The following is a 23,117-nucleotide window of genomic DNA, read 5'->3' on the forward strand; positions in this document are numbered from 1 at the left end:
AAGGAAATTGGAATTTGAAAAAACATTTGAGCACAAATACGGGAGAGACACCATATGAATGTGAACATGAGAAGGAAGGAAATCGGAATTTGAAAAAACATTTGAGCACAAACACAGGAGAGACACCATATGAATGTGAGCATGAGAAGGAAGGAATTCGGAATTTGAAAAAACATTTGAGCACAAACACAGGAGAGACACCATATGAATGTGAGCATGAGAAGGAAGGAAATAGGAATTTGAAAAAACATTTGAGCACAAACACAGGAGAGACACCATATGAATGTGAACATGAGAAGGAAGGAAATTGGAATTTGAAAAAACATTTGAGCACAAACACAGGAGAGACACCATATGAATGTGAGCATGAGAAAGAAGGAAATAGGAATTTGAAAAAACATTTGAGCACAAAAACAGGAGAGACACCATATGAATGTGAGCATGAGAAAGAAGGAAATCTGAATTTAAAAAAACATTTGAGCACAAACACAGGAGAGACACCATATGAATGTGAGCATGAGAAGGAAGGAAATAGGAATTTGAAAAAACATTTGAGCACAAACACAGGAGAGACACCATATGAATGTGAGCATGAGAAGGAAGGAAATAGGAATTTGAAAAAACATTTGAGCACAAACACAGGAGAGACACCATATGAATGTGAGCATGAGAAGGAAGGAAATTGGATTTTGAAAACACATTTGAGCACAAAAACAGGAGAGACACCATATGAATGTGAACATTGTGGGAAGAAATTTAAACAAAGCTGGAATTTGAAAATGCATTTGAGAAAACACACAAGAGCGACACCATATGAAAATTGTGGTATGAAATTTAATCAAAATTTAAAGATTCTATTGAGAAAATACACAGGAGAGACACCATATGATTGTGAACATGGTGGTAAGAAATTTAAACAAAATGGAAATTGGAAAATACATTTGAGAAAACACAAAAGAGAGGCACCATATGAATGTGAACATTGTGGAATGAAATTTACACGGAATGCTACTTTGTCAGCACATTTAAAAACACATAACACACCTTATGAATGTGAACATTGTGGGAAGAAATTTAAATGGAAGCTTACTTTGGAAACACATTTGAGAACACACAAAAGAGAGGCATCATATGAATGTGAAAATTGTGGGAAGAAATTTAGAAAAAATGTAAATTTAAAAATGCATTTAAGAATACACACAAGAGAGACACCATATGAATGTGAACATTGTGGTAAGAAATTTAAACAATATGGAAATTTGAAAATGCATTTGAGAACACACACAATAGAGACACCATATGAACGTGAACATTGTGGTAAGAAATTTAAACAAAGTGGAAGTTTGAAGATACATTTGAGAACACACACAGGAGAGACACCATATGAATGTCAACATTGTGGACAGAAATTTAAACAAAATGGAAATTTTAAAATGCATTTGAGAACACACACAGGAAAGACACCATATGAATGTCAACATTGTGGACAGAAATTTAAACAAAATGGAAATTTGAAAATGCATTTGAGAACACACACAGGAAAGACACCATATGAATGTGAACATTGTGGTAAAAAATTTAAACAAAATGAACATTTGAAGATACATTTGAGAACACAGGCAGGAGAGACACCATATGAATGTGAACATTGGGGTATGAAATTTAAACAAAGTGGAAGTTTAAAGATACATTTGAGAACACACACAGGAGAGACACCATATGAATGTGAACATTGTGGTAAGAAATTTAAACAAAATGGACATTTGAAAATGCATTTGAGAACACACACAGGAGAGACACCATATGAATGTCAACATTGTGGACAGAAATTTAAACGAAATGAACATTTGAAAAGACATTTGAGAACACACACAGGAGAGACACCATATGAATGTGAACATTGTGGTAAGAAATTTAAACACAGTGGGGACTTGAAAAAACATTTGAGAATACACACAGGAGAGGCACCATATGAATGTGAACATTGTGGTAAGAAATTTAAACAAAATGGGGTTTTGAAAAGACATTTGAGAACACACACAAGAAAGGCACCATATGAATGTGAACATTGTGGTAAGAAATTTAAACACAGTGGGGACTTGAAAAAACGTTTGAGAATACACACAGGAGAGGCACCATATGAATGTGAACATTGTGGTAAGAAATTTAAACAAAGTAGAAGTTTGAAGATACATTTGAGAACACACACAGGAGAGACACCATATGAATGTCAACATTGTGGACAGAAATTTAAAAACAATGGAAATTTGAATATACATTTGAGAATACACACAGGAGAGACACCATATGAATGTCAACATTGTGGAAAGAAATTTAAACAAAATGGAAATTTGAAAAAGCATTTGAGAATACACACAGGAGAGACACCATATGAATGTGAACATTGTGGTAAAAAATTTAAACAAAATGAACATTTGAAGATACATTTGAGAACACACACAGGAGAGACACCATATGAATGTCAACATTGTGGACAGAAATTTAAAAACAATGGAAATTTGAATATACATTTGAGAATACACACAGGAGAGACACCATATGAATGTGAACATTGTGGTAAAAAATTTAAACAAAATGAACATTTGAAGATACATTTGAGAACACACACAGGAGAGACACCATATGAATGTCAACATTGTGGACAGAAATTTAAACTAAGCTGGAATTTGAATATGCATTTGAGAACACACACAGGAGAGACACCATATGAATGTCAACATTGTGGACAGAAATTTAAACAAAATGGAAATTTGAAAATTCATTTGAGAACACACACAGGAGAGACACCATATGAATGTGAACATTGTGGTAAGAAATTTAAACAAAGTGGAAGTTTGAAGATACATTTGAGAACACACACAGGAGAGACACCATATGAATGTGAACATTGTGGTAAGAAATTTAAACAAAGTGGAAGTTTGAAGATACATTTGAGAACACACACAGGAGAGACACCATATGAATGTGCACATTGTGGTAAGAAATTTAAACACAATGGGGACTTGAAAAGACATTTGAGAATACACACAAGAGAGGCACCATATGAATGTGAACATTGTGGTAAGAAATTTAAACAAAGTGGAAGTTTGAAGATACATTTGAGAACACACACAGGAGAGACACCATATGAATGTGCACATTGTGGTAAGAAATTTAAACACAATGGGGACTTGAAAAGACATTTGAGAATACACACAAGAGAGACACCATATGAATGTGAACATTGTGGTAAGAAATTTAAACAAAATGGGGTTTTGAAAAGACATTTGAGAACACACACTAGAAAGGCACCATATGAATGTGAACATTGTGGAACGAAATTTACACGGAATGCTACTTTGAATGCACATTTAAAAACACATAACACACCTTATGAAATTTAAATGGAAGCCAACTTTGAAAGCACATTTGAGAGAACACACAAGAGACACAATATGAACGTGAACATTGTGGGAAGAAATTTAAAGAAAGTGGGAATTGAACAAACATTTGAAAGTACACACAGGAGAGAAACCATATGAATGTGAACATTGTGGAAAGAAATTTAGCTGCAGTGAGAATTTGAAAACATTTTAGGGTACACACAGAAGAGACACCATATGACTGTAAACAATGTTGAAGAAAATTTAATTTAAACAAAATGGAGAATAAAAAATATGGCACAGACCATATGAAGTGATTGTTGTGGGAAGAAATTTAAACTAAATGGTGGGAGTTTGATAATAATGCATCTAAGAATACACACAGGAGAGACACCATATGAATGTGAATACTGTGGACATAACAGAAATTTAAACAAAGTGTGGATTTTATTTTAAAAAGACATTTAAGAACACAAAAAAATGATAAACACTTTGGGAAAAAAAATAAACAAAATGATACTTTCACACCACATTTTAAAACTCACAAAGAAGAAAGACCATGTGACGATTATGGAAGAAATGCAATCAAAGGGGTGATTTGGAAAGACAGAACAAAATGTAAGAAATACACCAACACAAAACAGTTGGGGTGGGGGCGGAAATAAACAAAATGAAAGCACTCAGAAACTGATATTTCGGCCCATGTCAAAAGAATACAAATTGTTCTTTTTTTTATTTGTGAAGTTCATGAATTTTAAAAGGCATGTACTGTAAATATACACTCTGTCTACACTATCAAACTAGTTTGACAAAAAAAAGTGTGATGTGCCCAAATATGGTAGTGATATGACATGTCCATAAATGGTTAACAATCGTTTGTCCCATAAATAGACAGAGCTTTAGAGCAACAAAAGAATATAAATTTTGTGGGAAAATAATTGTACTTTGAACACAGTGATGATTTGAAGGAACATTTTAGAAAACAAACAAGAGATACACTACTTTATTATAAGAAGAAATTTAAAGTGATAATTTGAAAAGACATGTGAGAATTCACACGAGTGAGAATTAATAGGTTAAGTTTGAATATTTTTGGGGGAAAATAAACAGAAATATTTATAGATAATAATAAACCATTCCCATAACGTGAGAATTTTGAAAAAAAAACATTTTAGAACTCTCACAATGAATCTGAATATTGTGAGAATAAAAAAACATTTGAAAATATACACTGCAAAGACACAACACAATATAAATGAAATTTGTGGAAAGAGATTTAAAACTAATATTCAACATTTAAAATTACATTTGAGGATACACACAAGAGAGAAAACATACTGTACTGTATAAATGTTAATGTTCTGTGTGTTGCTGTTTTTTGTTTTGTTTAAAGTACACACACACTTTCAATTCTAAATGTACACTCTTTTACTTATTAGTTAGTAAATTGTTATAACATTTATTATAATACTATGATACCATAGGACTTAATTATTGTATTATTTTAATTCACGTTATCATAATATTATACATTTTGGGTTTTGTTTACACTTTGTTTCGTTTGTGATATTTTTTTCAAAAATTATAATAAACCCTTTCTATGATTTATAATGTACAGTAGCCTTCCTATGTAATAAACCCTTTCTATGATTTATAATGTACAGTAGCCTTCCTATGTAATAAACCCTTTCTATGATTTATAATGTACAGTAGCCTTCCTATATAATAAACCCTTTCTATGATTTATATTGTACAGTAGCCTTCCTATGTAATAAACCCTTTCTATGATTTATAATGTACAGTAGCCTTCCTATGTAATAAACCCTTTCTATGATTTATAATGTACAGTAGCCTTCCTATGTAATAAACCCTTTCTATGATTTATAATGTACAGTAGCCTTCCTATGTAATAAACCCTTTCTATGATTTATAATGTACAGTAGCCTTCCTATGTAATAAACCCTTACTAAGATTTATAATGTACAGTAGCCTTCCTATGTAATAAAGCCTTTCTATGATTTATAATGTACAGTAGCCTTCCTATGTAATAAACCCTTTCTATGATTTATAATGTACAGTAGCCTTCCTATGTAATAAACCCTTACTAAGATTTATAATGTACAGTAGCCTTCCTATGTAATAAAGCCTTTCTATGATTTATAATGTACAGTAGCCTTCCTATGTAATAAAGCCTTTCTATGATTTATAATGTACAGTAGCCTTCCTATGTAATAAACCCTTTCTATGATTTATAATGTACAGTAGCCTTCCTATGTAATAAAGCCTTTCTATGATTTATAATGTACAGTAGCCTTCCTATGTAATAAACCCTTTCTATGATTTATAATGTACAGTAGCCTTCCTATGTAATAAAGCCTTTCTATGATTTATAATGTACAGTAGCCTTCCTATGTAATAAAGCCTTTCTATGATTTATAATGTACAGTAGCCTTCCTATGTAATAAAGCCTTTCTATGATTTATAATGTACAGTAGCCTTCCTATGTAATAAAGCCTTTCTATGATTTATAATGTACAGTAGCCTTCCTATGTAATAAAGCCTTTCTATGATTTATAATGTACAGTAGCCTTCCTATGTAATAAAGCCTTTCTATGATTTATAATGTACAGTAGCCTTCCTATGTAATAAAGCCTTTCTATGATTTATAATGTACAGTAGCCTTCCTATGTAATAAAGCCTTTCTATGATTTATAATGTACAGTAGCCTTCCTATGTAATAAAGCCTTTCTATGATTTATAATGTACAGTAGCCTTCCTATGTAATAAACCCTTTCTATGATTTATAATGTACAGTAGCCTTCCTATGTAATAAAGCCTTTCTATGATTTATAATGTACAGTAGCCTTCCTATGTAATAAAGCCTTTCTATGATTTTTATTTCAAAGTAAGAGTTTTCTTTTATAGTCGGTTCATTTTTGTAACAATAAAATCAAGTTTTATTCAAGGTACTGTATAATATACTATTTTCTTTGTGTATATTTGTAAACACATGGCGACAACAGGGGATAGATAGATACTATTTTGTAATTTATATTTTTATGTTGAAGTTGAGGTATTGAGCAGAGGTACACTATAGGTTATGTTTTGGAAAAAAAAGTGTATACTGTAGTCATTAGAATTATAAAGTACTGTAGTTATATTATAGATAACTGATTTTGCTGCAGTTTTGAAATCGATCAGAATATTCAAAACTTAATGTTGTTACGTGTTGTCAAAAGAATTGACACAACAATGTAACACTCAATCCAAGGAGTAACAACTCTCTTCTAAATCCAATTATTAAAGTGGAATTTCAATACAATTCTGCATAATTGGCGTTATACAGTATACTGTAAAGGCAGTGACGATCCGCTATTAGATCTCTAGATAAAGCCTTTCCCCACCCACTCTACACAATGGTAGAGTGGGTCGGTTATAATGTCTCGGGTCGTTACTCAACAAGTACTCTTACAGCATCTAAATAGATAATTCAATTTTCATAATTATACTCTCAACCAATCAAATACCGTAAATAAGTACTTGTCTGCCAGTCTATGATCCTATTTATTGCTGAGGAATGCCATTCAGTTGTATACAGTGGCAGCGAGAGAACGACTGAGGAAGACGATAATTATCATTGAGGTAGGTACACGTTCCTAAACTAAAATATTGATTATGAGACAATCGGCGTGTGTGTTTCTTATAATTGTTAGCAGGATTACTCGAAAATGTATTGCCGATTTTCATATGATTTTAAATTTTTCATTTCATTTATTTCAATATCATTATCGCAGCCTTAGCTGAATTACAAAGATTTTTACATTTGTTCAATATTAAAATTTGTATAAAAGTATAAAACCAATGATAATTATATATAAAAAAGGAGGCAATTTACACAAGAAATACAATACAGGAACATTAAAAAAATTTAGCTTAAAATATTAAAATAGAAAAAAAAAAAAAAAAAAACACCTAAAAGCATCAATAAGAATCGCAAAGCTGTACTGGGTGATATATACTGATTATTCATTTAGAAGCGAGATAAGGTATGGTATTGCACTTTTTCTATATCTTTCAACTCTGCATTTGGGTTGTTGATACTTTACACGTCTTTGTTTCATGTTACTTACATTCTTCACTGGAAACCATTTTCCAAAATGAATACTTTTTGAACAATTCAGAGCAAACTTATAGCATAGATTACGCCTTCTATCAGATAAAGTGTCTAGAGAAAGATCATTGAGTGCTTGGTCATAAGATATGTAGTCATTACACAATATTATTCTGCAAGCCCTTTTTTGGACAGATTCTATCATATCACTTTGTTTCTTAGTGAGACTAGAATGCCATACTGGGACAGCATATTCAACACTTGGTCTTATGTAACTCTTAAATACATCTACAAGATCAAATTTCGGAAGATTGAACTTTCTTAATCTACATAATATATGCAGACGTCTGCTGGCTTTGGATACAATTTCTTTAACATTACGGTCCCATTTGAGGTTAGCTTGTATCCATAAACCTAGTAACTTAGTTTCATTAACGATTTCAATTGTAGCATTACCAATGAAAAGGGGTTCAAGTTCATAATGATTTCTTTGAAAGTTAAAATACATAGTTTTACATTTAGTTGGGTTAAGTGTTAGTTTGTTAAAAGATAGGTTCATAGCTGTATGGGAACACGTTATTCAATTTCACATGACTAGTAGGGTAAATATCAAGCTGACCACAGCAATGGAAAGTTTCACCATAGGGATTTTCATTCCTTATTTCGTATTTGTTGATATGTGGCATTGGCCCTCACAATTAACACTCTAAATATCTATTTTGTTGGTAATGTATTGTATAGGGCTTGGTTCTATTTGATACGGCTTGGTAATTAGGAGGACCCCGATTTATGTTTCTTTACCCAGAAAAAATAGTAGGCCTAAATGCCTTAAAATAACGCAAGCTAATATCACTCGACGCTCAAAATAATCCGTTAGCATTAGGCCTCAGTAGTAAATCTAATGAAAATAAAAACTTTATACACGACATTAAAGTCGAATACGCCAATTTTAAATTCGTTGACATTATTTTTTTACAAAACTACTGTATGTACATAAGTTTGTTTTGCAATATAGTGTAGCTAATAGAATAGTACTACTAAGTATAGCCTGGAGGAAGTAGAATTATAGTTTTGACAATTGTACATTTTTTAGATTTATTGATGAATGAATACGACTTCAACAAAGAAGAATTTAACAGTGTAAATACCAACATGAAATGCAAATGTGAACACTGTGGATATGAATTTGAGTTCAGGGATTTAAAGGAACATTTAGGAATACACGTACATAGTAAAGAGTTTAAATGTGAAAACTCCGAGGATTTTTTGCTAAATGACCAAACACCATATTATGACTTTAAACATTGTAGGCCTAGAATTGAAGAAAGTAAACATTTTGGACTACCCATTGTCGAAAAAACTTCATATGAAATTGAACATTGTCGAAATGACGAAAGTGATAATTCAGGAAACACTGCCGTAGAAGCTTCGTATGAATTAGAACATTGTCGAAATGAAGAAAATGAGAATTTGGGAAACACTTCTGAAGAAACATCGTATACTAAATCTGATGAAAATTGTGGAACTGAAGAAAGGGGTGATTTGGGAATTCACACTTTCGAAGAAACTTCGTTTGGTTGTGAAAATTGTGGGAAACAATTTAATAAAAGTGATGATTTAAAAAAACATTTTAAAATTCACACAAGAGAGACACAACATGAATGTGAACATTGTGGGAAGACATTTAAACAGAATGCGAATTTGAAAAAGCATTTGAGAATACACACAGGAGAAGCACCATTTGAATGTGAACACTGTGGGAAGAATTTTAAAGAAAGGGGGAATTTAAACAAGCATTTGCGGATGCATACAGGAGAGAAACCATATGATTGTGAATACTGTGGTAAGAAATTTAGATCTAGTGTAAATTTGACAAAACATTTGAGAGTACACACAGGAGAGAAGCCATATGAATGTGAACAGTGTCAAAGGAAATTTAAACACAGTGGGCAATTAAAAATACATTTTAGAACTCACACAGGGGAGACACCGTATGGATGTGAACATTGTGGAAAGAAATTTAAACAGAGAGTGATTTTGAGAGAACATTTGAGAATACACACAGGAAAGAAACCATATGAATGTATATTTTGCGCGAAGAACTTTAGAACTAGTAGTTATTTAAATATACATTTGAGATTACACACAGGATGCAAATCGTATGAATGTGAATATTGTTGACAGAAATTTATCACTAATGGGACATTAAAAAAACATTTGAGAATTCACACCGGAGAGACACCTTATGAATGTGAGCATTGTGGAAAGAAATTTAAACATAATGGATATTTAAAATTACATTTGAGAATACACACGGGAGAGAAACCATATAAATGTGAACAATGTGGAATACAATTTCAATGGGATAAAACCTTCAAAAGGCATCTAAAAACACACACACAGCTTAGAGACACTCTTTCAATCAATTACAAAATTAGAACTTACATATTTATTTTCACTCTGATTGTTAAAGCATTTGATTGAAAAGATGGAATTTCTCAATATAAAATATTGTGTTTTGGTAAAGATATGAGGCACATATATTTTTTATTCTGTAGATGGATTCATGACAGAGAAATCAGTTTACTGAACATTTTTTTTAAGTTTTTCATATCTCCCTTTATTTTATGTTATTGTAAAGTGTATTGATTTTATGTATCGTATTCCTCGTTTTCGTCAGTCACAAAATAGTGTAATTATTATTTGTACAGTGTTACCGCTAGAATAGGCCTAAATAGTAACAATCGGTAATATTACGTGTGTTTACTCGCTTTTGAAATCTTTTCAATGTAAATTAAAGAGAAATAATATCAAATTGCACCATTCTAAAAATATTAACAGTAAATATTCGTGCAACAACTTTTTAAACAAAATTAACTAGGGCAACTACATTGTAAATTATTGCATCTCTAAATTATTTATGGAGTGCTACGATAACATGACTGATCTATTATATTTAAGTTATTGAAATGTTATTTCAATGTGATTTCATTATAACAGTGTTTACAATGTTATAGGCTTTGATTTATTTTTATATTTGCTTTCATTTTAATTACTTTTATGTATGCAATCGTGTTTTCAATCAAATAGTTTATAGGCCAGTGTGTTTTGGAGTATATCGCAAAAATAATAGCAGTTTGTACAGTAGGTCAGTGGTGTAGGAAAGAGTGGTATCGCACAAAATAATAGCAGTTTGTACAGTAGGTCAGTGGTGTAGGAAAGAGTGGTATCGCACAAAATAATAGCAGTTTGTACAGTAGGTCAGTGGTGTAGGAAAGAGTGGTATCGCACAAAATAATAGCAGTTTGTACAGTAGGTCAGTGGTGTAGGAAAGAGTGGTATCGCACAAAATAATAGCAGTTTGTACAGTAGGTCAGTGGTGTAGGAAAGAGTGGTATCGCACAAAATAATAGCAGTTTGTACAGTAGGTCAGTGGTGTAGGAAAGAGTGGTATCGCACAAAATAATAGCAGTTTGTACAGTAGGTCAGTGGTGTAGGAAAGAGTGGTATCGCACAAAATAATAGCAGTTTGTACAGTAGGTCAGTGGTGTAGGAAAGAGTGGTATCGCACAAAATAATAGCAGTTTGTACAGTAGGTCAGTGGTGTAGGAAAGAGTGGTATCGCACAAAAGTCCAACAATGCAGAATTACCAATTTATTTGGTTATGTAATTTGCAATGTTTAATATCTCTGTTTCATTTGATTTAATATAAAAGTGGAAATTACAATAAAATGTTATGATTGCCTTATTTAAATTTAATGTTTCTTCATTTATTTATTTGACCAAAAAACAATAATGTAAAACAAAACTGAGGAGGAGAATCGGTCAGAACGGTAAAGCAAAGATTTATAATATTCAAAATCAGCATATAAAACAAGGAAAAAAATAATTTAGCGATTTAGAGAAAGATTTATAATTGCCCAGAAGGACTCGGAGTCAATTGATGATAAAATATAAAGCACTGTCTACATAGCACTATCAACATTTTATGTGACAAAAAATGTGATGAGTGTGGACGTGATGATGTCATATACCATATTTGGGCATTTCACTACCATATTTGGGCAAATCACACTTTTAGTTTGATAAGACAAAGCTATAGGATCGGAAGAGATTCAGAAACAGCTAATTAATATTCAAATTCAAACTGTTAATTGCAACAAGGTAAGCATTGTTATATTTACAAATAACAACTACAATTCATTTCGTCACTTTGACGAATTATTTGTGATCATTGTGAAAACATAATTTTACTGACGTTTCATTTTTAAAAAATAAAATATGAGCGCAAAACATTGATATATTCCATCCATGACCTGATGCATAGGCCTACTATTATAGAGTGCTGCTATTAGTGTCATATTTAATATATACAGTATATACGGTATATCTATATACAGTGTAGCATAGGTGAATACGTGACCCACACTATGTTCTAATGTTTTGGTATGATGATGACAATTTCGGAAGATAATGATTTAAGCAAAAGATATAACTCTTTTAAAATGTTTGTAACTTTGACGAAAGACATGAAAAACCCACTTTTTAGTTTCAACTGACCCTTACTATAATGTCAACATTCAACAATTTTTATATGAATTCATATCTACATTTCAGCAGCTTTCATAATAAGTTATAAACATCAAGGTCACCTTTAATTCTGAGGAGATGTGTAAGATATTCAAATATACGGTGTAAGTAAAAGTACGTAATACATTTTAATTTTTTAGGCGTGACGTGACGTAATCAAATTTGAAACTTATGAGGAAGATTGGTTGAGCAAGCACACATTTTTTTAAACATATATTGTTTTTAAAACTAATAATATTAACATAAAAATATTTTTTAATTGGATATAATAACTTTAAAAGACCTCTACAAAACAAAAATGCAATAAAACAAAACATGATTTGTTTTAATTTACACGTTTTATTAATAAATTATAATTATTATTATTATTAGACGTGTTCGTGTGTTTTAGCATGACACTTTTGCTCTGTATGGCACCCCATTTGCACTGACGTCACATTTTCCCAATTGATAATTTGAAAAACTCGTATCATCAACATGGCGGCCACCGGAGCACTTTTTGGTAGTGGTTCTTCTCGTTCTTCGAGCAAAAACCTGGTCGAATTTAAGGCTGGTAAAATGCACATGAAAGGAAAGATGGTTAATCCAGATAAACGGAAAGGTCTCGTTTATATTTATCGTTCTGAAGACGCTCTCATTCACTTCTGCTGGAAGGATCGCTCTACTGGCAGTGTAGAAGACGTGAGTACAGATATGGACGGGACGGAAGAGGGGAAAGAGTGTGCCGCTAGCTAAGAAAGATGGAAACTAGGTGGGCTAAGGCTAGAGTAGACCTAGCCTAGGCCTAGATAAGTTAGGCGTATTTTCAAATAGGGCGAACTGATTCTACGTATCCAAATTTCTTAAACATGTTAATGTTGTTGTTCCGAAATTGCTATCTTCGTCTGTCATTTTGATGACTTCATGTTTGTAAAAATTAGAATACTAGGTAGGCTAGGCCTACTAGAGGCCTAGTACTAGTAGGCCTAGCCCTAGGCTAGGGCCTAGACTAGAGGCCTAGGCTACTACTAGGCTAGGCCTAGAATAATAAAAAGGTGGATCCCATAATTTTACATGCTTAAATTTTACAGGCCTATGTAGTAGTATGTAATGTATACAGTGTATATGAGTATGATGACACAAAATAGACAGAATTCAGCACTAACAACATATCGTATGTATTTTATTTTATTTATTTATTTATTTATTAAGGTATAAAAACATCAAATTCCAACCAGCAGCAAGAGCTGAAAAGGTTGGATTACAATCATAAACTTAAAACTGAGAAGAAAAAAACATCATAGTAGATCTAAACTAAACATTAAACTTAAAGGATTCGTGCTACAGTAAGTGCGGAATAGTAGACCGCCTATATCTTTCAGTGCGACATCTGCAAGAATCCAACTTCGAACTAGTATTGCTCCTTAACGATCTTGAATGCCTATCAGATTTATATGCTGGTAACATATTTCTAAATTTGGTAGATTCTAAAAGACTCTTGCCAAACTTGAGAAGGATCTGTTCTCTACGGGACTTTAAAGAAGGCAAACCTACTTGCTCTAAGGCTAATTCATAGCTAACATAATGTGGGCTCAAAATTATGCGCAATGCCCGTTTTTTAATTTTTTCTATTAAATTAGATTGCTGAACAGTTAATGATGAATGCCAAACCTGGCAGGCATATTCCAGCACAGGTCTGATATATGATGTAAATACTGTAACCAGGTCACTGACTGGTGCACTAGACCTTTTCAGGATTTTCTTGATGTTATATCATTAACATTTGAACCCCATTTGAGGTCATTTTGGATTATTACGCCAAGCAGTTTTAACTTACTAACTATTGGAAGATTAAAGTTATCAATAGTGTAAACTAAATTAAGTTGCCGTTGCTTTAAAAAGTTAAATTCAATTACTTGGCATTTAGCTGGTTTAGGTAGAACATCATTAGATGCACACCACTCACTGACACTATTAAGGACACTTTGTAAGTTAGAGGAAGCACCGCATTTGGTTACTTCCCCTAAGCCCCTTTCTCACAGATGTGTCTGCAATATACCGGTACAGTGCTGGCATCGTGCCGGTATCGTTACCGGCATACACCCATTCTCATCGGACTATCGTGCCGGAAATATAACCGGTATATACCGGCTTTCTGTGAGAAAGGAGTCAGGCATATTCGGCCAATAAAAAGTCTCTGACAAAATAATTATTGAGGGCGTCCTTTATTGTTATTATTTTTGTCTAGGGATATATGGCGGCGAATGTTAGGTTACAGATTATTATCTTCCTTTATAGCATATTTATGCAATACATGCTATGTACAGTATATTGTGCATATATTATACAGGTACAGCAATTAATTAGCCGTCAATCGGCAATCTGTAAAACACCTTAGGAGGCTGTACAATTTACAAGGCGACGAAGGGTCAGGGGGTCAGGCTAGTTTAGGCACCAACAAAGAGCTATATGTATGGCCTAGGCCTGCTATAGATTATGCTACAAATTTCTTCTTGTCCCCTTATTTTAAGCAGCTCTCTTATCTCATTATCCCTCCAGTTCGACATTATTATTGTTAATTGAATTGAATCGGCGCCAAAGTGATACACTTGACCGCGCAAGGTGTCTGAAGCCTCGACAGGGAATATAACGGCATTACGTTCTCACAGAATGCCTGTCTGGCATTGCGGGGAATATCCCTAGAATATTACTAGGTCTAAAGCAGGTCATGTCGATGCCGGCATGATGCCAAGACGACCCGTTCTCACAGAAAACCATACCGGCATGGTAATGGTATATTCCCGCAATATTCCTGGCACTCAGCTCTGTGAGAAAGGGGCTCTAGAGTCAGGTCATCCACAAATTTCCAACGCCTACAACTTTCAATGGCAGCATCATTTACTAGAACCAAGAATAGTATAGGTCCCAGTTTGGTTCCCTGTGGTACTCCACAAGAGATTGATTTGGTGGAAGAAACGTGCGTGCCAGGTTTGGTAGTATGAGTTCTTTCACACAGAAAGCTGCAGACGATGGAAACAATGGATGACCTAACTCCAAGTTTAATTAATTTATCTATAATAATTGTATTGTTAACTCTATCAAATGCCTTAATAAAATCAATTGTATACAGAGTTCAACTGATTGTTTGGGCTTGTCAAGACTTTCATAAACATAATTTAACATATCCACAAGATAATGTATAGTAGATGAACCTTTTGTATTACCATACTGCTTAGTGTCTAATTATTATCAATATCCTCAATAATCCTCAAAATCTTAGCAAAGACCGGCGTCAATGATATTGGACGAAGATCATCAAAAGAGCGGATCTTCTTCATGCTGACACCGTCATAATAATGACTCTTTTTCTGTGTGCAATATTCTAACGTACAGTATATGATGACGTGCATGTGTGTGGCGTTTGTTGTTCGGATAACTAACTCGTTAAAGTGACGAGTTCAAATCTAGTTTAACTTTTTATTCTGTTATTATTAATATTCATTTGCATTATTATTATATAAATGTAGGATATTGAAAAGGAAATTCTTACGCAATTTCAAATTGGGAAAAGAAATTTTTAAACTGACTTGTTTTCCCTGTGGTTTGGCATAGTAGTGGTGTAGCATTGTGGCTATTCCTAAGAATTAAATGGTTGTGGGTTTGATTTCTGAATAAGAAAAAAATAGGCAAGAATTAAATAATATTAATAGCCAAGCCTTGCAGAATACAGTACGTCAAGTTTTATTCATATTTTATTTTCATTTATTTATTTATTGACTACTTTTGAAACATTTATTATATATACTTTTTGAATTATTTTTTTTTTCTGGTGGAACTAGCCTTAAAGCCCTCCGGGCTTATTTATGTTTCTCCAGCATAAGTGCATTCTAATTATAAAAAAAAACAAAAAAAACACTGTAATATTATTTCACAATGATGTAACTTATGAAAATAAATTGAATTGAAATTGAATTGAAGTTTGAGGTTGTTGCTGCTGAATTGAAATTTCCGAATTGCTGGACAATCAATCTTAATCACTTAATGTATGATTTCTTAAGCTTAGTACAATACTTTTTCTTTTAGGACCTCATCATTTTCCCAGATGACTGTGAGTTTAAGCGAATTACTCAATGTACAACTGGAAGAGTTTACATCCTAAAGTTTAAAACTGGCAAGAAGTTTTTTTTTTGGTTACAGGTAGGCAAAAAAACCCACAAAAAAATAGTGTTAACAAATTTGTTGAGAGACTGAGCTGAGAGATTTTTTGACATAAACCTTTTAAATATCTGTCACACAAATCTCATAACTAAAACAAATTGTCATATATTGAAGGCCTGTAATTGCATTGTACATTGAATGTAATTGTGCTGATTGGAGCTGGGTGGAAGTACCCACCCTAATCTTATTTTATCTTCCACACAGCCCAATAAATGTCTTCTTGAGGTCCTAAATTCATTTACCAATTAGAAACACATTCTGAATTTTCCAAACATTAATTAAGCTAGCCCAAAGGTTTCCAGTATTGGGAGAGTTGAGTGTACTAGCACAGTACTGGTGGAATGGGTTTTATCAATATTTCATGTATTTTTCATTTTTATGTGCTATACTCATTTGGTAGTTTTTAATTATTTGGCATCCCAGGAAGCAAAGACTGATAAAGATGAGGAATATTGCCGAAAAACTAATGAGATGCTGAACAACCCACCTGCTCCTGGGTCTTCTGGTGGAGGCGGAGGAGGAGGAAGTGGCGGTGGCATCCCGCCAGAATTGGCAGCTGCTCTTGGTGGATCCCATGGAGGTATGTAAACATTTTTCTTTTGTGTGTTTATATAGAAATTTTGATTACCAGACTTTATAGTAAGTGCCTGTTCAGACATGATTTTGTATTGTAAGTAGTGTACAACTCAATAGAAAAAGATTAGTGGAAGCCCCATGAAAGCTTCAAGATAAATGATTACTTGATTACTTACAGTAAGTTGAGTCATCAACCAATTGGGTTCTTTATACCAAATGTTTGCTCCGATCATTCATACTGAAAAGGTGTTATGTTAGACTGAACACTTACTCTATTACAGTATTACTTATTAATATTAATTATAATTATTAATTATAATGTGACTGTGTACTCGCACATTGCTATGCACAAAGCGCCATGAGCTCCACATGGGTGGGGAACACCGGCGGTATACAAGTTTTCATTTATTATTATTATTATTATTATTGTTGTTAATAAATGAAACCATAACTCAGTACGTCTGAACATACATTTAATTAACCCTCTTTATAATTAATACCTAAAATTATCATTTACATTACCTGTAATTATGATTGTGTGTGTGGCTGTAAACAATGCTTTTCTAATTATCATTTACATTACCTGTAATTATGATTGTGTGTGTGGCTGTAAACAATGCTTTTCTAATAATCATTTCATTTCTTTTACATATGTTCTGTAGCTGATGGTGGACTTCAGAATTTACTGGCCAACATGGATCAGCAGCAGCTATTGCAGTTGTTGTCATCTGCTGGTGGAGGTGGAGGTATAGTTTATTTTATTATTTTATTTCAGTATAAAAATTTAAAAAACATAACAGATTCAAAAAATTGTATTAGTCCACTTAAAATAGAAATTAACTTTCCCTGGCATAATTAAGAGAATAAATTTACATAGAAAAAGTTTCAAAAATGCTATAGGCCAATATTAAAATACTGTTAATAGGCCAATAGAAGTCAAGACTGATAAAATAATTTATACAATAAGAAATAATAACCTCAGAACTTGCATATAAAATAAACACACCGATCAAATATAAACATTCAAAACTATTGCGCAAGACTAAAAAATAAATAAAATCATGAAAAAATTTAAGAATTGGAGTGCTACCATGTACCTTTTTGAACGGCCTAGCTTCCCGGCCTAACTTTGGATAATGATTCAAGATGGATTAATTAAATAAAAGTTGAAAGATAGATTCTCTATTTCTCAAGGAGGAGCCAAGTTAAATAGAGCAGTCAATCTTTCTATGAATGAATTATTCTCACCATTCAATAAATACAGAATATTCACTATTTTTTTTGTATTATCATTGCCTATTTTTATCCATTGCTGTTTAGGTGGTATAGGTAACCTTCTTGGAAGTGCAAGACCAGCTACTACTACTCCATCTGTGTAAGTGATAACATGTTATGCTATTATTATTGTGCTATATTAACAAATATCAGTATGTATATTGATAACAATGTTTAATGACATTCAAGAGCGTAGAGCGAAAAATCAGTGGGGTCAGAGATCTTTTTACGTTGCGGCCGCAAGTGTATGGAACAGCTTACCAGCAACAGTTAAATGCTCAACTAGTCTAAACAGTTTCAAGACCAACCTAAAGACGTCGCTATTCGCTGATGTTCTCGCACGTTGTTAATGCACAAAGCGCCATGAGCGCCACATGGGTGGAGGATACCGGCGCTATATAAGTTTTCATTTATCATTATCATTACAAGAACATAAAAAATTGGCGATATAGCAGAGGATAAGCCTTAAGCCTTGTCTACACTATCAAACTTTATGTGTCAAAAAAGTTTGATGTGCCTATATATGGTAGTGCTATGCTTAAATATGGTAGTGATATGACATCATCATGTCCATATATGGGCACATCACATTTTTGATAGTGTAGACAAAGCCTTAGCTATGATGTTAATAATAATTTATTTAGACTCTAGAAGAAGAATTGACAAATTTCACAATGAAAACTGTCAAGCTAGAGAAACTATCATGATTATTTAATATTATGATATCCATTATATATTAATAACGATATATGATGATTACTGCCTATTTTCTGAAAAGTCTGCCGGAATTTCCGCTTGGGCTGCTCCGTATATCTCTTTTACCAGTTTTTTCCAATCGGATCTTTCATTCATTCATTAATAACAATGTAAATGAATATATTATTTTTTTGTAATTTGTTGTTTTTGTGTTGGTAAAAAAATATTATCCTCTTAATAAGGGTTGAATCAACCATTTAGCACACTCAAAAGTGTCCCTGTCCCCTAATATGGGTGTCCTTGAGTAGGGGTTGACCGTAGTGTTAAAAAATATATATTGCCCCTCTTTTCTTGGGAAAGTGTCCCCTGAATAGGAGTACCCAAAGAGGAATGGTTCTACTGTAGCTTGAACTGTATGTAAAATATCTTACTATCCAATAATAAAACCATGTTTACAATTTATAATTGCTTTTATCTTCTAGGCCCTCAGCTCGAGTGCCGTCTACAACACCAGCTAGCACTCCCACTGTGGCAGCAAGTGCTTCACCTAGCACTGCTTCATCCAGAGCTAGGCCCGACACAACTAGTTCAAATCAGTCGATTCAGTTAACTGATCTTCAGAGTATTCTTAGCACAATGAATAGTAAGGCTCTGTCACACTATCAAACTAGTTTGACAAAAAAGGTGTGATGTGCCCAAATATGACAGTGATATGCCCAAATATGGTATTGATATGCCCAAATATGGTAGTGATATGCCCAAATATGTGTAGTGATATGACATCATGTCCATATATGGGCACATCATATTTTGTTGTCACATAAAGTTTGATAGTTTAGACAGAGCTTAAGGCATCCTTGTACAAAATAGAGCATGTTGTAAAAAAAATGAAAGTTGTGAATTTTAATATTACTTTACAACTTGCGCACACCACAAAGTACAGTATGTATATCCTACCTGACTACTGTCAGTGGAGTTATTTTCACCATGGTGGCAATGTGCTAAAAGTTTTACTTTTTATTTACAAAGATAAACTCAGTGCTTTCTATTCTAAACATTCTTCACTTTTTCCAGTTTTCCAACAATTAATTAAAAAATAAAGTGCATGCAACAGGTGAATAAACTATACATGCATTCAGACAATTAATAGTTTTTATTGCTTGTAAACGTGACAAAAACCTGTAATACGTATAAACACATTAATAGATCAACTTTATGTACATGAACTATAAAATCGTAATTAAGCTTTATGCTCTATGTCCAATAGGTGATGGTACAGTACTTATACATGCATACATACAAAGGGAAATTTGTTTCTTTAATGTTAAAAAATATTTTTTCTTTTCTTTTAGTTCCTCAACAAGAGAACCAGGCAGGTGTGTATAATTCATTCAAAATTGTCTTCATTCATTATTATTATCATTAAAAATGTCGATGAATTAAATTGAATTGATTATTTTATTTCACTGTTTGCCTTTTAATACCAGACGCTTGACAAATAAACTTACTATGATACAGGTGATACGAAGATTAACAAAATTGACACTAGAATCTGACTTGGTTTCAGCTGTCTCAATTCGCATTTATTCTTACATGGACTTCGAGACAATCTAAATTGTACTTCATTTCTTCTGTTACTGCCCTAATTATAATACACAAAGAGATATTCTACTTGTAAGCGCTAACTCAATTATTGAGGATATCCTAGCGAAGGATTTTTCTTTAACGTATAATTTTAAATGTTTAGGTGAAATTTTTATTTTTGGTTCCGATCTTCTTTCCAATAGTGGAAATGCTTTGTTTTATTATGTACAACAATTTCTTGTTAATTCTGGAAGATTTTATTGATGTTTCTGTTAGTTTTTTGTTTTAAAATGTATTTGTTAATCTGAGGCGTCTTGAAGCTAAGGTGGTTCCACCTTGTAAGGCGCCTCGGTGTAATTTACTGAATAAAAATAAATAAATAAATAAATAAACTTTCAAAATCTACTCTAAAAGTCTTCGTAAAGCATAAAGAAATTTGCAAGATGATGATGAGTTATAAAGTAAGTTTTTTTTCTACAGTTGATTTGACACAGGTGCTGACCCATGAAAGTATGGCACCAATCCTAGCCAATGAGGAGGTGCAGGAGCGGTTGAAACCATTCTTACCAGAAGGAGGTTCACTTTTGGCTAAGGATTTTGCTGATATATCAACCACTATACAATCTCCTCAGTTTCAACAGGTACTTAAATAGTTCTTGATTTATTGCTAGGCCTAGCTCACATACACACTCTACTCCACAACACAACTGTAGACCTAAGCCTGACCAATGCTTGTATTCAAAGCAACTGACCACTGCCTTTGCAGAAAAAAGCTACTGCATATAAAGTGATAGATACAGTACTTCTCACTTGATGTGTGCAACAGGTTTCTGGCAACCTCATCATCACTATTTCGACACTGGTAATGATTAAATAGTAAAGTATTTGCTTAAAATGCATGCATCTGACTATCCAAGGGAACATTTTCAAAATAATAGTAATAATAATAATATGTAAAACGAAATTAAAAAAACAAAACAAAAACCAAATGGTGACAGGTAAATTTGTTGATATTTAAAAGGTTTGTATTATACTTCAGCTGCCTTAAATGTGGATATAAAAAAACATGAAAATGCATTCATTTTGAGTTGTCATTTAAACAAACTCGTCATTGCAACTGTTCAGTGAGAGGGCATGATGAATTTCCTATAAATTACAAACATGTTTAGGCTTCCACATGCATGCTTCTTACTAATGACAGTCTTGATTATTTATAGGCTGCTAGCGTTTTCTCAGCAGCATTTCAATCGGGACAACTTGGACCATTGATGGGTCAGTTTGGTCTTAATAAGGAAGCAACTGAGGCTGCCAACAGTGGAGGTAAGTTGGACATTGGTTCTGAGAACCATAGATTATGTGAATATTAAGCAAGTTAGAGTTGCAACCTTACGAATACGTAGCCAAATCTGTAAACACTTCTGTCAAACAAAATTTGTCTTACAAAATTTGTCTTACAAACTGGCACTTTCAGATCTGCCTTGAACCGGATTTTGATCATAAATATGCACAAACTAATCAACGTCAACGTATATGAATGTAATGCATAAAAAATGTTACGAGAGCCTGCTGCTGCTTAAGGTTCTTAACCTATTATAACCTAGCCCTACATTCAGCAGTAACATACATACATAGCAGTCTTTACTATTAACTATTTATAACCTATTTGATGGAGGCTAACAGGCAAAATTCTCAGACACACCATACAATTATGTGTATAATATTATAACATTGATGACATCATAATTTGCAAATGGTAATGTACACAATTATAAATTTCAACATGGACGATGTCTGTATGTTTTATTGTGTGAATGTGTCCTTTTTAAAAAGTTACCATTGATTGGTGACTTTAGTTAAATTGCCTATCTGATACTATGCTGATACAGCCAACAAGTTGTTTAACTAGTATAAGTAAACAACTATTTATTTCGGGCATTCTCTTCTCACCTATCCCTCCATTCACCAGATGGTACCGCTTGACATTGAGGTCAATTTTACTTTGTGCTCTTTTTTTTTTATTAAACATCTATAGAACCCAAAACCCTAAATTAGAGTTTAAAAAAATAATTTAGAAATTGGACATAATTTAAAGCAACCTAATCCCCTACAAAATAAAAGAAATGGCTGCTCTATTTATTAGATATTTAATGGGCAAGTTTAACTAAGGTTTATTTTTTATCCCATTGTTGGCTTTTAAAATGCATTTGACCGTCTAGATGTCTGTAAAGATCAAATGCATGTTCTACTTATCCTTTCATGCATGCAAATTGTAATGAACTTGCCTAGGGGTGTAGACTTGCCCAGGGGTGTCATTCCCAGGGCTTTTATTCCCAGGTTTGAGCATAAAGATATTATGTTAATTTTAATATATCTTTGTTTTGAATGAGTTTACCAATGCACAAGTCATTTATTTATTTAGATTTAGAAGCATTTGCTAAAGCTTTGTCAAAGACAACATCTGAAAAATCTACCTCTGAACAGCCAAAAGATGAAGATGAAAACATGAGTGTAGACTAAAGTGGTTCAAGACAACAATATTACTCAATGTTTGTGTGCAGGTATAGAGTACACAGTGAATACAGTATAATAATTTAGATTGAAGAAATCAATATTCTAAGAAAGCTACGACATGTGGATAATATTAAATCAAATGTTTAAAATATTAAAAAGAAATTAAAAATGTTTGTGCCATTATGTTATTAAG

At 32.8% G+C, this 23,117-nt stretch overlaps 2 protein-coding genes across 2 annotated transcripts; both read left to right on the plus strand.

The window, feature by feature from the left end:
* Positions 1-779: 779 nt before the first annotated feature.
* LOC140040941 (uncharacterized) lies at positions 780-10,084 on the plus strand. The gene is made up of 6 exons (XM_072087241.1): positions 780-903; positions 1,792-1,994; positions 2,187-3,402; positions 8,588-9,031; positions 9,224-9,577; positions 10,053-10,084. The coding sequence occupies exons 1-6, from the start codon at positions 780-782 to the stop codon at positions 10,082-10,084; spliced, it is 2,373 nt and encodes a 790-aa protein (XP_071943342.1).
* A 2,464-nt stretch (positions 10,085-12,548) lies between these two features.
* LOC140055306 (proteasomal ubiquitin receptor ADRM1-like) lies at positions 12,549-23,116 on the plus strand. The gene is made up of 10 exons (XM_072100616.1): positions 12,549-12,766; positions 16,148-16,261; positions 16,706-16,862; positions 17,521-17,604; positions 18,179-18,233; positions 19,312-19,472; positions 20,182-20,205; positions 20,894-21,054; positions 21,631-21,733; positions 22,833-23,116. Exons 1-10 carry the CDS (start codon positions 12,563-12,565, stop codon positions 22,928-22,930), a joined length of 1,161 nt encoding a protein of 386 aa, XP_071956717.1. The 5' UTR covers positions 12,549-12,562; the 3' UTR covers positions 22,931-23,116.
* The last annotated feature ends 1 nt before the right edge of the window (position 23,117 follows it).

The sequence above is a fragment of the Antedon mediterranea genome, chromosome 1 (genome assembly GCF_964355755.1).
Source record: "Antedon mediterranea chromosome 1, ecAntMedi1.1, whole genome shotgun sequence".
In the NCBI taxonomy this organism is placed as follows: Eukaryota; Metazoa; Echinodermata; class Crinoidea; order Comatulida; family Antedonidae; genus Antedon; species Antedon mediterranea.

Coding starts and splice junctions, on each gene's coding strand:
- LOC140040941 (XM_072087241.1), top strand. CDS start 780: ATGCATTTGAGAAAACACACAAGAGCGACACCATATGAAAATTGTGGT. Junction 1,995..2,186: donor AATGTGAACATTGTGGTAAG/AAATTTAAACAA, acceptor AGTAGAAGTTTG/AAGATACATTTGAGAACACA. Junction 3,403..8,587: donor TAACACACCTTATGAAATTT/AAATGGAAGCCA, acceptor TACATTTTTTAG/ATTTATTGATGAATGAATAC.
- LOC140055306 (XM_072100616.1), top strand. CDS start 12,563: ATGGCGGCCACCGGAGCACTTTTTGGTAGTGGTTCTTCTCGTTCTTCG. Junction 18,234..19,311: donor GCTACTACTACTCCATCTGT/GTAAGTGATAAC, acceptor TTTATCTTCTAG/GCCCTCAGCTCGAGTGCCGT. Junction 21,734..22,832: donor TGAGGCTGCCAACAGTGGAG/GTAAGTTGGACA, acceptor TTATTTATTTAG/ATTTAGAAGCATTTGCTAAA.